At 43.7% G+C, this 15,705-nt stretch overlaps 3 protein-coding genes across 3 annotated transcripts; all 3 read left to right on the top strand.

The window, feature by feature from the left end:
• The first annotated feature begins 686 nt into the window (after positions 1-686).
• Positions 687-7,366, top strand: LOC111596563. Its single transcript, XM_023310837.2, has 9 exons — positions 687-840; positions 1,006-1,201; positions 3,376-3,555; positions 3,635-4,344; positions 4,411-4,563; positions 4,630-6,162; positions 6,226-6,347; positions 6,411-6,542; positions 6,612-7,366. The coding sequence occupies exons 2-9, from the start codon at positions 1,039-1,041 to the stop codon at positions 7,120-7,122; spliced, it is 3,504 nt and encodes a 1,167-aa protein (XP_023166605.2). The 5' UTR covers positions 687-840; positions 1,006-1,038; the 3' UTR covers positions 7,123-7,366.
• Positions 7,367-7,588: 222 nt separating this feature from the next.
• Positions 7,589-8,876, top strand: LOC111596571 (malate dehydrogenase, mitochondrial-like). The gene is made up of 2 exons (XM_023310845.2): positions 7,589-7,822; positions 7,892-8,876. Exons 1-2 carry the CDS (start codon positions 7,736-7,738, stop codon positions 8,837-8,839), a joined length of 1,035 nt encoding a protein of 344 aa, XP_023166613.1. The 5' UTR covers positions 7,589-7,735; the 3' UTR covers positions 8,840-8,876.
• Positions 8,877-11,046: 2,170 nt separating this feature from the next.
• LOC111596529 (sodium channel protein Nach) lies at positions 11,047-14,592 on the top strand. Its single transcript, XM_023310799.2, has 8 exons — positions 11,047-11,633; positions 11,699-11,998; positions 12,054-12,135; positions 12,191-12,473; positions 12,535-12,673; positions 12,744-12,954; positions 13,010-13,198; positions 13,261-14,592. The coding sequence occupies exons 1-8, from the start codon at positions 11,251-11,253 to the stop codon at positions 13,372-13,374; spliced, it is 1,701 nt and encodes a 566-aa protein (XP_023166567.2). The 5' UTR covers positions 11,047-11,250; the 3' UTR covers positions 13,375-14,592.
• Positions 14,593-15,705: the final 1,113 nt, after the last annotated feature.

Consider the following 15,705-nt stretch of genomic DNA (forward strand, 5'->3'; position numbering starts at 1 on the left):
CAATTAAACGCAATCATTCCTTCCAGTTTAGCATATAGTGCAACTTTATATGAAATTATTGTATTACAAATAAATTAAACATACCTAAAAACTACAAATTCACACACAATATAAACTGTTTACTGCCACAAGACTTTTTGTCAATTTTGCTTGTCGAAATTGTTACGACACGAATTTTAACTAATATTTCCATTATTCAATTTACTGAATGGTAAATATATACACGATCCTTTCAAACAATTGTTGCCAATGGCTTATTGGTTGCTGGGCTACTATTAACCAAAATGTTTTGGTATGCATAGTATTGGAAGCGTTGATATAAAAATTCCAAATTATCTCTGACATATAATGAATACTAACAATAAAAAATCATTTGCAGCACTAGGTGATCTGATCCATTCTGAGTTATTGAATAAGAATACCAAATTGATTGTAGGTACATATAAAAATGGTTTGTATTATGAAATTCTATTTTAGCTCGCAAAATGTATTAATTCAAATGATTACCGATAATAAGTATCGAAAGCTTTTTGGCACTGGGCTACTTGACGATAACTTTGTGTTGACTATCGCAAAATTTTCCATATTTATTGTGGCAGTATCGAATAGAACTATATTCGAGCTTGCTATCGATTGTTATGATGACTACTGACATGATACTTTTAATCGATATTTTCTGCCATCTCTACACGACACTACATTGCATTTCGAACTCAAGCATAAACACATTCATTTGTTGCAATTATATGCGAATTTCGCGTGTATGGTGAACCAAATAAAAGAAAACCTTAAAATTAAATGTGAAGTTGTGTCAGAATAATCCTGTAGTGTTTTTTAAAGGTAAGTAACAATGGTAAAATTAAAACTCCATTGGCGTTGTGAGTAGTCGCGCGTTCGACGTCATTTTGTTTGCGACTCACAGAATCTTGCTCTCATCTACATATATTTGCAATGCTGTGCATTTGATATAAAACTTCAAACTTTTTGCATGTTGCGTTTCACTAGCATCCCTGGCACCAGTGGAAAACATTGGCATCCATGGCTTACTTTGGCGTCTATATACCGCCATCCAAGGCGGGCTTTGAGGGCAATTTGACCCAATGTGCGGGCTCTATAGCGGCCGACAACATCAAGATTTCGCCAGAATGTCCGGCCAGTGCGGCCGAAGAATCCTCAGCATATGAGGATCCCGAATATCCACGTAAGTTGTGTTGCTGCAGTATAGGCGTCGCCATATTTGTGCGAATAAATGCATATGTATCTCCATACGTTCACACAAATAAAATTATGTACGTACATTCATACATACCTATATACTTACATACAGACATATGTACATATGTATAAGCGACCATGTACACATAAACAAGCACGCACGCACATACGCACTTGTTTGTTTGTATTGGAGCTTGTTGTTTCGTGCCGTAACGTAATCAAAGCGCGCGTTTTAAGGAAGCGACGGCGTCATTTGTTGCGCATCGCAGTTACCGTTTTTTATACGCTTGCAGATGGTATGAATAATGTTGCCAAAGATGCCTAACGCATCAAGTGACATTATCTGAAAAAGGTAGATTTAACATAAAATTAAATTAGGTACAGTTAGCTTAAATTCAATGTGTATCAGCTTATACTGTCTTAAAAAAAAAAGAATACCTTTTTTTGTTTATAAATATGCAATTTGTTCTGGAAATTGTTGCAGTTTGTATTTAACGGTTCTATATTTGATCAGAGTATTGTTTAATTTAGCTTGGCAAAATTATTCGGGGAAACATCACATCCATCCGTGTATGTACTTGTTGCATTTCGTCTTGCGAGAGGGTACGAAATTCGTTTTCTTCCACAATGCTTTTGCTTATAAATATTGTCTTAGAGTAGATTGTTAAGGGCATAAAATCGACGAATAATTATTCGTTTTTATGTTAAACATTTTAAGTAATCTTAACCGTCATACTGTACATAATCAAAGTTCTATTCTGATAGCTCCATAAGATATGACAAAACATGAAAGCAATTGAAATTCCCGTTGGCCTTTCTGCCAGCTGCCTCATCTCATCATTAGCACGGACCCGATGGGTTCGTGAAAGTGGGTGTGTGTGGGGTTAGCAGCGTCATCGATGCACAAGTTGTAAACAAATATGGGTAACGTACGATTACGACCGTGAATTCAATCGGTTTGCTGCACCTCTGACATAACGTAATCTAATTAAAAAGCGCTTTGTTCGTTTGCGAACCCAACCAAACAACAAGATTTTATCGAAAGTGTGCAGTCGAGTTCAGTGGAACTACAGATATCCGAAATATGTCCAATAGTTAAGACTTCTATTAGATTTACTTTTCCCTGCAATGTAATCGATATTATAATATGGCCAACTAAAGTAAAACTATGGCAATTGCCAATAAGAGTAAGCCTGTCGTAGATTGATTGTCTGCAAAAGTATTGATGCATCGCGCAAGCATTGTTTTCTTGTTTTGATTTTGCCAAACATAAACACGTTTATTTGATCAAAAGCTTGATTTTGTAAACAAATAACTGCTGAGTGACCACAGTAAATATTTATGACCTATTTGCTGACTCATGCGTGCTTTGTTGGCTAACTGAAATATTCAATATGCGAGAGGACAAAAAACAGCTCCTTTTCAAACAACTTGCATAGTGAATAATTTGAAAGCCCAACATTCCAACACAATGAGTGCAATGTACATATGTATGCACGCCTTTATGTATGTATATCGCAAGAACACTTCTGTATTTATTTAAGTTTCTATTTTAAATAAGTATGAGCTGCGGAGACAGGCGACGTGAGCAGAGCAGAAAGAGTACACGGTGTTTCCATATTTAAATCGACCTGGCTCGACTCGGCTAGGTGGCATGTTCTGAGCACCTCAATTGCCAGCATCGTTCGCCCAGCAGCAGTTCAGAGAGTCAACCGAAAAATAAACAAGAGAAATAATAGAGAAAAATTGCGTGCCAATAACTGCGTCATACGCACATTTTCACGAGCATTATTGATGCCGCGCAAGCATCGTCGTCCATGTCGCCCACGGACTGTTGTTTCCCTTTGTGCTCGGTTTTGTTCCGCGTCAAAAGCGCCCACTGTCCGCAGTCGGCTGTCCACTGTCTGCTGTCCGCTTTCTGTTTCCCGGTGTCCGCACGCGACCTCGTCGATTCTCTCGCCTTTTAGCATATTGTTTGTTTTGCTCAACACATTTCTTGCTCTGTCTGGCATCGCCCTATTCGCATAGATGGCGTGACCATGCAGCCAGCGAGTGACAACTGCTGACAGTTTTTTTGTTTCATTCGCTCGATCATTTACTCGCTCGCTCGGTTGGTTGCTAAACAGTTTAATAATTAGCTGAATACTTAATCCTTTGCAGCTGACTCGCCACTTTGGTTGATATTTAAGGAGAAGTCCAAGGCGCTGGACGTCTTGCGCCATTATAAGGAGGCGCGTCTGCGCGAGTTTCCCAATCGCGAGCAGGCCGAAAGCTACGTACAATTCGGCTTCGAGAGCATTCAGTCGCTGAAACGCTACGGCAAGGCCAAACCTGCCAGCAGTAAGTATTTTTCGATACACAATCTATTTACTCGTATATATAATATAAAAATAAATGTTCTCTCAATTTGAATTTGCAGAGCCGGTGCAATTGCCAACAACGTTGAGTTATAAACCGACTTCTGGCAACGCGGAGAGTCCGTTTTCTTCGTCACCCACCAACAGCACGAGTGCTTTGCCGTGCTCTGGACTCCCACTGGCCATGTCAAATATGTTACTTTCATTACCAAACAGCAGCAACAGCAACAACAATAGCAGCAGCAACAGCAACAGCATCAGCGTTGGCAACGCCAATTGCACTGGCAGTAGCATCACTTCGTTAAATGGGGAGCGTCCGCCGTTTCGGGCGCCAACCAAACAAGAGCTGGTCGACTTTCGCAAGCAAATCGAGGCTGGCAATTATGAGCGGGTCAAGCGGATTGTTTGGGACAATCCACGCTTTTTGATAAGCAGCGGGGATACGCCAACCAGCTTGAAAGAAGGCTATCGCTATAACGCCATGCACATTTGCGCCCAGGTGAACCAGGCACGCGTTGCCGAGCTCATATTAAAGATTGTTTCGGATCGCGAATTCACCCAGCTGTATGCTGGAAAAAAGAGCAGCAGTGAAATGTGTGCTGCTCTAAATGTGAATCTACTCGATTATTATCTTAACATGCCTGATAAGGGACGCGGCGAGACCCCATTGCATTTTGCTGCTAAGAATGGACACATAGCCGTAGTTGAAGTGCTTACTTCGTATCCACAATGCAAGTCGCTAAAGAACACGGAAGGTATGCATCCCAAGGAAGTAAGTAACTCATCGACGTATGTTTTTTAACTATCTTAAATTCTTGAACACGTTCTCTTCCATTAGATAATATGCCAACGTGTAGCCAACGCCAGTATAGTGGTGATAAAAAAGCTGGAACTCCTTTTGTCGGAGCCACATTATGTGCCCGTTCTACGAGCCATAGGCAACCAGCTGCCACCGCAAGTTGGACATCCCTTTACGCCTAATGATCCGCCGGTTAGTGCTGTTTTTTGTTGGTGTCAGTCGAGACTAAAATTAAATACTTATTCTTGAAATTGATAGATTTTGCAGCACAAGACGGACGAGTCGGATCGACTTAATGTGGACCTTAAGATAAGCGCTTTGGCTGGTCCTATGCCACGCGAGCAGGCAATGAACTTCTTTCGTCGCTGGAAGACGCCGCCGCGAGTTGGTAGCAATATGGTATCACCATTGGTCAACTCAAGCTACATCTCTCCCATGAAGTCCCCGAGCAAGGCATTTTTGAACGAAAGCTCTGGGATTGTGTCGAGGCGGCGCGTGCTATTCAGCCCACGAGCAGCGCCTTTAAATGTATCGCAAAACGAACCGAATGGGAATCACAAGCCCCATCAAGACGGATTGCTGCCGAATGCCGAAGTGGACCCCATTGAGCACAACAATAATTGCACGTATAACCGTTGCGGTATGCCCTCAACACCCATACGTCAAATGAAACCGGACCTGTTCTTAAAATATCGCGACACCTCCTCATCTCCCGTTATTATGGATGCATCGCTCGACATATCGGAGTTAAGTCTAAATATATCCGTGTCCACACTGAACGATAGTTTCCGCGAGCGTCACATCAAGAACTCGGACATTGAGAAAGGCCTTGAAGTGGTTGGTCGACAGTTGGCCCGCCAAGAGCAGTTAGAGTGGCGAGAGTATTGGGACTTTCTCGATGCTTTTGTCGACATGGCCTCAATGGATGGTCTTCGCCAGCTAGAGAGTTATCTGTCTGCCAAGCATGAGCAGGCGCAAGCCTCTATGTTGGCAGAAAAATCAGACCAGGCGTGGAACTTTTCTCAAATGCGTCAGTATATAGATTTAGTGGCAGATCGCGCCAAATCCAACAATTCTGGAGTCTCGGGTGGCCCAATTACGCAAGTAATGACACCCTATACCTGTGTGGAGAAGTCATTGCAGGTGTTTGCGAAACGTATTACCAAGACGCTCATCAATAACATTGGAAACATGGTGTCCATTAATGATACATTGCTCTCCGAGCTCAAAAGACTGAAATCTCTCATAGTGAGCTTCAAGGACGACGCACGTTTCATTAGCGTAGACTTTGGCAAGGTTCATTCGCGCATCGCTCACCTTGTAGCCAGTTACATAGCTCACTCGCAGGAAGTCAGTACCGCTTTGCGCAATCAGTTGATGCAGATGCTGCGCAAGATGTTGCAGCTGAATGGTGAACGACGTGAACATTTACACTGTGTATGCGACAGTATGCTACTTGTGCTGGAGCAGGCACCAACTGTCAAGCTGCCAGACGCACTGAAGACCGAGGACCTATGCTCAGCCGCCTGGGAATTGGAGCAGTGCTGCAATTGTTTGTGGGATGGGAATCTCAGTCGGAAAACGAGCAGGCGAAAGCGTACTGAATCTATGCGAGCACATGCGCAAGATTTGGCCAATGCAAGCTCAATGTTGGCAACGGCCGCAGCCGCTCTTCAAAGCGCTGCCGTGTCCAATGTGGATGTCGTTTCACCTATTCCCGCAACAAACACCTGGCGTAGCGACAACCAGAGCGATGATGATGACGACGATACCAACGATGATTCGTTCTTTGTAAGTATATGAATATAGATTTATATATATCAATATATCCTAATCGTTTTAATTACTTCTCAGTTCGAATGTGGTGGTGGTGATGACAGCACCGATGATGAGGAGATATTTATGACGCCACCAGAAAGCAGATCGCCAATATTGTCGTGTGACTTGGATCCTCCTTACGAGCTTTTTATTTTCGGGTAAATTTCAAAAATTATATTTTATATATTAAAATTTTTGATTTGCTCTTCAAACTATTGCAGCAAGGAGCCAACCAAGCGGGACTTAGATGTTCTCAACGCTATTTTCCACGTGGAAATTGACAAAGAGTCGCTGCCATTTGTTCATGCCTGGCAAGTAGCCATGGAAAGCTTCTCTACTGCCGAAATGGATCTGTGAGTAGCAACGAGTGTTTCCTATTGCAATTAAAAATTTAATTAATTCTGACGCATATTCATTTTTAGCTTCCCTTCCCCGAAGAGCGTCCAAAAGATGCATAAGCCATCGCATTTTATTGGTACCCCGCTCAATACAACAAGCAACGCACCCAATAGTAAATCTAGCAGTATTCTTAGTGACAGCGATACGGTGCCCCAGCCGAAACGTCTGTTTACGTTCGCAACGCCCAAGATTAATACAGGTGCAACGCGTCGACAGGCACCCGGAACACCAACGACGCCACCAAAGCCGGCACGCCCACAACGAGGGCCAGACAAATCGTGGCAATTGGCAACCTCATCGCCAAAACAGAGCTCGTCGCCATTACCATCGTTTGCATCTCTTGCTATGGCTACCGTACATCAGAAACTTACTGTGGCCTCCGTATCACAGTCATTCCAAACGCCGCTAAACAAAATGCGTGGTATTTTTAGCAAGTATCGCGAGGTTAGCCAGGATGCCAGTCCCATGCCAGTTTCGCCGGGCTATGTTAATAGCCGACTAAGCCGGTCGCTCTCCTTAGAAGAGAGCGACTGATCATTGGAATATGAATAAAATACTTAAAACAGGATCCGAGCAGTTGCATGTCGAACTGCCTATTCTTATTATTATTAGTCTTGAATGCTGCCTGTCTTAAGGGAAACGTAATTAAAATTAAATAAAACATAAAGTAAAGTGAAACATAAAGTATATTTATTAGGTATAAGTGCTCTTCTTCATGTTTTGTTAGTTTAACATTTCATCGAGGTACGAAACTCTTTAAACAGGCAATATTCAAGTTGAATAAAATATTTTTTTTTAATGTAATTTCTTAAGAAAAACAAATGAAGCTAATTGAAGTAATACTAATTTTTATATTGTGTGTGAATAAAACGAAGTATTTAATTCATTTAAATGTATAACTGGCATTACCAAGCTCATCTTATCATCTGGGAACTCTATATAAGGTACTGCTCAGAAAATCTCCGACTACCTTTTTTCTAGTAAAATGCGAGAGAAATTTATTGACATCAAGTATTTGTGTATATCTATATCAATGACTAGACTCACCTAAATTTATTTTTCTAATTTCTAAACTTTTACAATTTTACCATATATTTTCTGGTTCGATTTATTCCTCTTAAAATTGTTCCTAGTTTAGCCGGTGAATATGTTTGGGGCTAAGACCACGAGCCTATTGTTGGGAAAAATGAACGTTTTCTCATGTTTCCATCCGATGACCAGGCAACTCCAATTGGTAAGAAAGACCAGATATATTATCTGAGAATCCATCGGCTCTCTTAGTAATAAAAGGCGACATCTACAGCGACGTGGCTTCAGGGTAGCTGTTATTGGCGCTGCCGGAGGCATTGGCCAGCCTCTGTCACTGCTCTTGATGAAAGACCAAAGGATTAAGGAGCTCAGGCTGCACGACGTTCAAAATGTGAAAGGTGTGGCCGCAGACTTGTCTCATGTCTCCTCACCGGTTAGTGTACAGGCCATGCAAGGACCTGACCAGATAGAGAAGGCTGTTGAGTGCTGTGACGTGGTTGTGATTACTGCCGGCCTGGCGCGTAAGCCAGGTATGACCCGCGAACAGCTATTCGAGGTGAATGCGACCATCGTTTGCGGTGCAGTGTCTGCAATTGCCAAAAAGTCCCCGGAGGCCATGATAGTGATTGTCACTAATCCCGTCAATTCAATAGTACCTATGGCCGCCGAGGTTCTTAAACGTAATAATACTTACGATCCAAAGCGATTGTTCGGTGTTACCACGCTAGATTGTGTGCGTGCCGAGCGATTTATTGGTGAATTTCTGAATATCAGTCCCACTATGGTGAAAATACCTGTTATTGGTGGACATGCAGGTACAACAATTTTGCCCATTATGTCACAGTGCAAGCCACCCATGAAGGCTGGTAGGGAGTGCATTGCATCTATAATCAAGCGCGTCCAGACCGGCGGCGAAGAGATAATTCAGGCCAAGGAAGGCAAAGGATCTGCCACCCTATCCATGGCCTTTTCGGCGAATCGTTTCGTAGACGTTTTGTTTAGAGGTCTCAGCGGTGAGAAAACACCGATTGAGCCCGCCTACGTTGAATCCTCTGTGACGGATGCCTGTTTTTTTGCAACGCCTCTCAGCTTTGGTCCCAAAGGCATCGCTACGAACCACGGATTGCCCCGTCTTGATAAAAGCGAAGAGGACGCCATGAAAGTGGCGGTGAAAGAATTGCAGCGGTCTATACAGTTAGGAGTTGACTTTGTGAAAAAGTAAACTCAATTTTAGAAATATATATATTATAACTTTGCTCATGGACTTTAAATAATTTTCTATATTTTCTGTGTGTGTGTTTGTGTTTGTGTGTGCTTGTTTGTGTTGGGAGGTTAAGTGCAGCTATCGATGCGGAGTGGTTGGGTGGCTCTGACTAAGACCCTGACTTGGCGGCAGCTGTTGCGACTAAAAGCGAAATTACAACAACAAATTGCTGGCGGAAAGCGTGGCGAGCACAGCACACAAAAAAAAACCATAAAAGCAATTACCATTAATCACACACACACATAGAAAGTCACTCACGCACACACACATACGCACATACAGTGTCTTCTCTGGCAGATCGTGTAGAACATTCGCAAAAAAAGATCTGGGCTTTCGAGCATCGTCTTCTTGTTCTTGCTGCTTCATTTCTTACACACACACACACACAAATTTGTATATGTAGTTGTCCGTCCACCACATTGGCCGAGCCTACAACGAGTTTCAGTTGGCAGGTTCGCTTGGGAGCTGGGAATAAGGAGAAAAAAAGGCTCAGGATTCGGTTTCAGTTGCGTGGACTTCTTATTGGATTTCTTATTTATAAGCGTGCAGATGGCGGTGGCGTTGATTTTTGTCAACCGGCGCGGCATTGGAACCAACAAATTGTTGCAATTGCCTTTACCTGTGCCCCATTTCCCTTCATCTGTTAGCTTTGCAAGGTTTTTTCCGTTCTCGGCTCTCGTTTTGTGGAACGTTTTACGGCCAGCTTCTCGCAACGCTTTGACAAATGATCGTTGATAAGAAAAAATTCACTCATTGAATAAAAAAAGGACAAAATAAATTGAAAATAAAAAATTTATTAGCGGATTGCCGAAGACGTGATACACTCATTAATATCAAACATAAATTCTTTTTATTCATCTACTAAATTAAAAAATTGGCTAAATGGGTATAGCTTGATATAAACTTGTAATACGATTTATTTTGCAATCATAAGTAGTCAAAGCGTCTATAGATAGATTTATCTTAAGCCTTCTTCACATACCTGACTGCTGTTATAGGAAATATTTCTATAGCTAGAATAATACAGTCTTCGAAAGCCATGTGAACAACTTAATTTAGATTCCTATGCAACTTATCTGTCAACATTTTTTAACTTTGATGATGTTAAATATCTTTATAAAGCCTGATTCGGAAACATTTTTCTCTTGAGAAATGCATTACACATTTGTTAATAAAATAAGAATGCTTTGCCTAAGAGTATATGGACATGTGAGAGTTGGAGCATTCGGTCTAAGTGGGTCGCGTAATTGCATGCGGTAAGTTGTAGTTGGCTTGACTCTGCTGACTGGTGTGTTAATCCTGGGGAGAGTGTCCTAGTGCGACAGCACCTGTAATAGAGATCGAAAAATTGCAAATTAGTGATTAATTGGATGTGGTTGCATTTCAGGGACCCGATTGTGCAAATGGTACGCAAAGGAAAGACCGTTAACAAAGAGAAGAAGAGCTGGTCTCTGGCGCCAAATTGAAACTCTAGATGACAAAGGACTGCAAATGCGGAGATCCTCACAGGCTGCAGGCTACGCTGCACTTATCTGGCGAACGGAATCAGGGTCATCTCGTGATCGCCAGCTCTTTTGTTTGCCGTCTGCCGTTCGACGTTCGAGGTTCGGTGTTCCTTTTGGCTCTCGTCCGTCTGTGATGCTGCGCTGAAACTTGAAACCACTTCATTTGTGCTTGGAGCCGGAGCTCTGGCTGTGGCTCTGGCTCTGGCTGTTAAGCTGAAGCTGTAGCCACTTGGCCAGACAAACAAAGCGCCGTCCGCTCCATGGCCGTGTCAGGAGTTCACACAAAACTTGTGAACTTCTTGGCTTGGTTTGTGTGTGAGTGGGTTAGTTAATTCTTTCTTTTTTTGTTCTTTTTTGTTGGTTGCGGCGCCGCCGGAAATCGCGCAGACTACTGACCAATTAGACCGGCAGCAGCTGCCGACCGACCCACTCTAATAGCAACCCCGAGTACTTAGGCTGATCGTGGCTGGCGCCATTTTGAAGGAGCGAAGGCAAAGCATTTTGCAGCAGAAGTTGAGCCACCCTGCCACCAGTATGCCGTGACTAGATGCGACTAGGCCAAACCAGACCACAGCTGGCAGCAGGACAACAGGACAACAGGACGTTAATGAGGTATCAAGATAAGCAATAGCTACATACGTTTGCGTTTAATTATCTTTTTTCATCAATGCTTTTTGGGGTCAATCAAAGTCAGTTGACTAATGCATAAACAATGAAAGGCTTTTAGTGTGACAATAGCTAAATGGCCACAACAGAAGGCGAGTTTTACTCAAAAGCGATTGTGTTGCGGCACAGTTGATTAGTTGCAAAAGTTGCGTGGCACGTTGCAGGGTTTGGCTCCCGAGCTATGTTCCTGAAACGAAAATGCCGTATGAGAAAAAGGAGCACACGGCTGTGATGACCTCGCGGCAACGGTTGATCGAGACTTTGGTCATCTTTCGTCGCAGCCTCATTTACCAAACGAAGGAGTTTTTCCAGAACTCAACACTGCATGGCGTGCGATACATTGCGGAGACGGGCCGACCCATTGGCGAGAAGTTCATGTGGTTCTGTTTCACCTCGATTGGTGCTGTCACTGCCCTGGTCATTATCATGAGCCTGTGGGAGAAGTTTCAAACTAATCCCACCATTACCGGTCTTGACACGGATTTTCACAATCAGAACGTTGTCTTTCCAACGACGGTGGTCTGTCCGGAAACGGCTTACGATCATGGTAAAGCGTACGAAGAGGTCTACAAGTCCCTGGCGTAAGTGGTCAGTCGACCTGGTTGTAATCACACTGTCATGAGCCTTCATCCCACTCTTTTCCCAGCAATTACGACGCGGACAAGGCTCAGCAGATTACGCCCTTTTTGAATCAGCTTACTTCGCTCAATTTTGACAATATCCGTGAAGCGGGAGTGCTCGCAGAGGGTATACCTGCGGAGCTGCTGGCGGAGCACACCTTACGCGATTGGGCCTTTCGAGCGCAAACTCCATGTGAGAATACGCTGAATTCCTGCAAGTATCGGGACGAGGATATTGTCTGCTGCGATCACTTTCAGCCAATTTACACGGAACACGGCTTCTGCTACGCCTTCAATAGTCGCTTCATGTCAACGGCTACCGAGGAGTAAGTCACCCACATCAATCATGCCTTAGCTATCGGCAGTTAATCTGTATTTAAGCTCTAAGACTGGCCCGCCGCACGATCTCTATGAAACGGACAAGAAATGGGCTCTATTCTTTCTACCCAACAGCACCTCTCGGGTAAGTTCGCTTTCTGTGTGAATATGAACCTTAAGCATTGATCGTTGCCTTGAAGATATTTATATTCTCGAACGAAGAGTACTTTGGCTCCGATTTCAATGCCCAAATCGACTGGACTGACGACCAGTTGGTGGAAGTGCGCATCTCCAAGAAGAATACCTACACCACGGACGATGCCCGCCAGCTGTCGATTGGCCAACGCAAGTGCATCTTTAGCGACGAAGTGAAGCTAAACTATTTCCCAGATGCCTACACCTTCTCGTCCTGCATGAAGCAGTGCCGCATGACCAAGGCCATAAAGCTGTGCAAATGCAATCCGTCCTTCTACAAGCCTATATGTGAGTCAGACTCACAATTCTTGGGGACTCTTATTCAAGCTGGTTCATCTTTCGCAATTAGCTAATGTACCCATGTGTGCGGTCAAGGACTTTGCCTGCCTTAATGAATACAAGCTGAATATAACCAACATTAAGGACTGCCTGCAGTGCGAGCTGAGCTGCTCCAAAACGGTTTTCAACATAGACAAGCTGATGAAATTGTAAAGTGTTCATGGAGGTCATTGAATGTTCCGCTCTTTAATATTTCCTTTACTTACTGCTGCCACAAAGCATGGATCGTGCCGAAGCATCCGGCGTCCTGGTGGAGTTTCTTACTTGGCCCATCATTCGCTACAAGCGTGAGGTGCTCTTCGGCTGGGTGGATTTGCTGGTCTCCTTCGGCGGCATCGCAAGTCTGTTTCTTGGCTTCTCGCTGCTCTCCGGCGTGGAGATCATTTACTATTTTACGCTGCGCGCATGCTGCATGGTCTATAAGAATAGGGTAAGCTGCTGCCTGGCTTTACTGGGTTTTTCTTGATGTTGTTAACTTTATGTAGCAAGAGCTGTATGAAATTGAGCAGCGTATTAGGCACGAGCCGCCGCCAGCCATTGATCTACAACTGAAGCTGAAGTCTCACTCGAAGCCGGCGAATAGCCAAACCTCTTCGGCCGTGTTGCAGGTGCAACCAGCGGATACGCAAAACGTGGATCTGTACAGCTTGTCCCGTCAGCGAAAGAGCGAAAAAGTGAGCATATTCTATATATAATGACTTCTGAGATGTTAGACTTCTTTGCGGTTGCCTTCCAGGACTACTTGAACTACTCGAAGAGCTTGTATCGCACGCCCAAAGTACTGCCCGATCATGGGTATGCCAGCAGTAAGGACAAATGGCAATTCGATCATGGACAATATCTACCCTGAAACTGAAACATTCAACTGACCCCGAATCCCCCCAGACGACTACACGACAGCAGTTATTGCAGACAATGGAATAGGAGAACTTGAACTTCGAGCAAATGATATTACGATATCCAAAAATCCATACAAAAATATTTTTTTTGACAAGCTTTAAATATATAATGTCATATTAGCCTACTATGCACTGCTTCTACAAAATACCAATTTACAAGCCGCTACATTTAATCGATATACATATATCTTTATATATCCTAATGGGTTTCATATACTTACGTGCACCTCCAACATAAATAATAAACAATTTTTTTTCCAATCAAATACTTACGGCCGTATATGCTTTCCCAATTAAAGAACTTTCGTATTTAGTTGGCAGCAAGTTCAGTGCACTATGCCCCCACGGACAGGGGGTAGCAGCAAGAACAGTTACTAACCACCAACGGGAGCGCTGGCTGCAGCTCAGACCCCCCCTCACCATCAGAGCTGCCTCCGTAAGGCAACCCCAAAAGCCCAACACAAATGCTAACCCAACTTCCCGTCAACAGCCGAAGTGAAAAGCATTTTTCAGTTAACATCGCTGCTGGCTCATTGTACGCAAGCCCCGACAAACGCCGCCATCTTCCAGCCCATGCTTTGTGCAACCCCTTCACTTCAGGCGCCAACAGGTGGAGGAGCCACGGGTAGCGGGCAACGTTCGGTTGTAGTTGTAATTGCAGTTGTAAGTCGCGTAGTAGTACTCACTGTACTGTGCGACCTCGCCTGCCTGCCATTCAGGCCTACTTCCCTTCCACCTCCCGCCCACTCCCGGCCGCAGCTGCTGTCGCATTCGCATGCCTGGAAATGAATGAAAGCCAAAGTCGCCGCATAGTTTATTTGTTAATATGCGCATGAATGGCGGCTTATTTTCCTAGTGCCGCGTGCTTCACTACGGTAGAGGGCGGCCCATTCCGCGGCCAGACCGCGGCGGCAGTCCGACTGCCACAGGAGCTGATCTCTACTCGAGTCCAAAAAAAGTAAAACAAATAAACCAAAATTTAAAGTTAAGAGCATTGACAGTGCAAACAAACAAAAACCAATGGAGCGATTGCGCCTGCAAGCGACGACAATGAAAGGATGTTAACGGAGGGCGGCAGCATGTCAACAATGCGCACACGACCTCCCCTCACGAGCAGCCGCACGCCCACACAGACGCCGACGGGGGCAGAAGGCGACGAGGGGGCATTGGCACACGCATGCATAAATAAATTTAGCAAAGTTAATTGAAATAATTACGTTTCGTTCTGGTTTGGGTTCGGTTTGTTGTTTCGAGTTCCGTGTCTGTGGCTGAGCACAACAAATAAAAGCGAGTTGGGCCATAACCGACTGTCCAATACTCGGCCACAGCTCGTTGTACAGCTTATGTATTATATTCAAACATGTAATTGGTAAACTTATTGGTTAAAGATCGATCTTGATGTCTATAAGTTACAGGCCTCAAAAGCATTTCACAAAAAGCCAATATACCCTTTTCACTTTGTGAACAACAGTCGCAAGTTGTCGTGACTATTGAGATATGCAGCTTGATATTTTTTTACCCTAGAATTGAATATCCTTGGTTTAAGGCAAAAGTGATTCTTAAGCTTTGGTAGAGATTTCATACATCCTTAATCGAGACAATGAGTTGAGTTTGTTAACTCTTATGCCTTAGTTAATTGATTAATCGTTCATTAATATCTGGCAAAATAATAGATAACATAAATATAACTAACTAAATTATATGCATAGTATTTACACAGTTTGTCCTCATTGGTAATAAATGTAATTCGTTAAGGGTATTGTGGACGATGGTAAGATGCATTGGCTGCTGCTGCTACAGCTACAGCTACCGCTACAGCTACCTCTACAGCTCAAGGAAGTTTCAATGTTCACTTCATTTCGTTGTTTTCTCGCGTCGGCTGACGGGGCGTATGCGCGATATACAACAACGGCGACTGCGGTGGCGGCGCGAGTGCTAACGGATGCGGAAACGGAACGGATGTTGGGCACAGTGTGTAATGGCTATGAAAAAATTGTACTTGTGTGAAATGCGCAGCGACAACAACAACAACAACAAGAAACGGAAAATCCAAGCGAAGAAAACTGCGGCCGGCAGATGAGCAAATCGCACGGCTGCGGAACAGAGCAACAGCAAGGCCAAGGATAAGGGCTGGAGGGATGCATCTGATAGACAGCTTAATTAAGATTACAAGGATAATGCGCAAATTAAGACGCAGCGTCATTAAAGCAAGAAAGCTTAAAACTTTTTAACAACTTTTTTTTTTATATCTTAATTCAAATTAAGTGCCGTTGTGCTTTTTT

Source organism: Drosophila hydei, unplaced genomic scaffold (assembly GCF_003285905.1).
Source record: "Drosophila hydei strain 15085-1641.00,03,60 unplaced genomic scaffold, DhydRS2 tig00000343-arrow-arrow-pilon, whole genome shotgun sequence".
NCBI lineage: Eukaryota > Metazoa > Arthropoda > Insecta > Diptera > Drosophilidae > Drosophila > Drosophila hydei.

What these genes read in the sequence shown, in the direction of transcription:
- LOC111596563 (XM_023310837.2), top strand. Translation starts at nt 1,039, where the DNA reads ATGGCTTACTTTGGCGTCTATATACCGCCATCCAAGGCGGGCTTTGAG. An exon ending in TGAGGATCCCGAATATCCAC is followed by an intron (nt 1,202 to 3,375) that starts GTAAGTTGTGTT and finishes AATCCTTTGCAG; the next exon opens with CTGACTCGCCACTTTGGTTG. An exon ending in AAGGTATGCATCCCAAGGAA is followed by an intron (nt 4,345 to 4,410) that starts GTAAGTAACTCA and finishes CTCTTCCATTAG; the next exon opens with ATAATATGCCAACGTGTAGC.
- LOC111596571 (XM_023310845.2), top strand. Translation starts at nt 7,736, where the DNA reads ATGTTTGGGGCTAAGACCACGAGCCTATTGTTGGGAAAAATGAACGTT. An exon ending in TGACCAGGCAACTCCAATTG is followed by an intron (nt 7,823 to 7,891) that starts GTAAGAAAGACC and finishes CGACATCTACAG; the next exon opens with CGACGTGGCTTCAGGGTAGC.
- LOC111596529 (XM_023310799.2), top strand. Translation starts at nt 11,251, where the DNA reads ATGCCGTATGAGAAAAAGGAGCACACGGCTGTGATGACCTCGCGGCAA. An exon ending in TACCCAACAGCACCTCTCGG is followed by an intron (nt 12,136 to 12,190) that starts GTAAGTTCGCTT and finishes GTTGCCTTGAAG; the next exon opens with ATATTTATATTCTCGAACGA. An exon ending in GCATGGTCTATAAGAATAGG is followed by an intron (nt 12,955 to 13,009) that starts GTAAGCTGCTGC and finishes AACTTTATGTAG; the next exon opens with CAAGAGCTGTATGAAATTGA.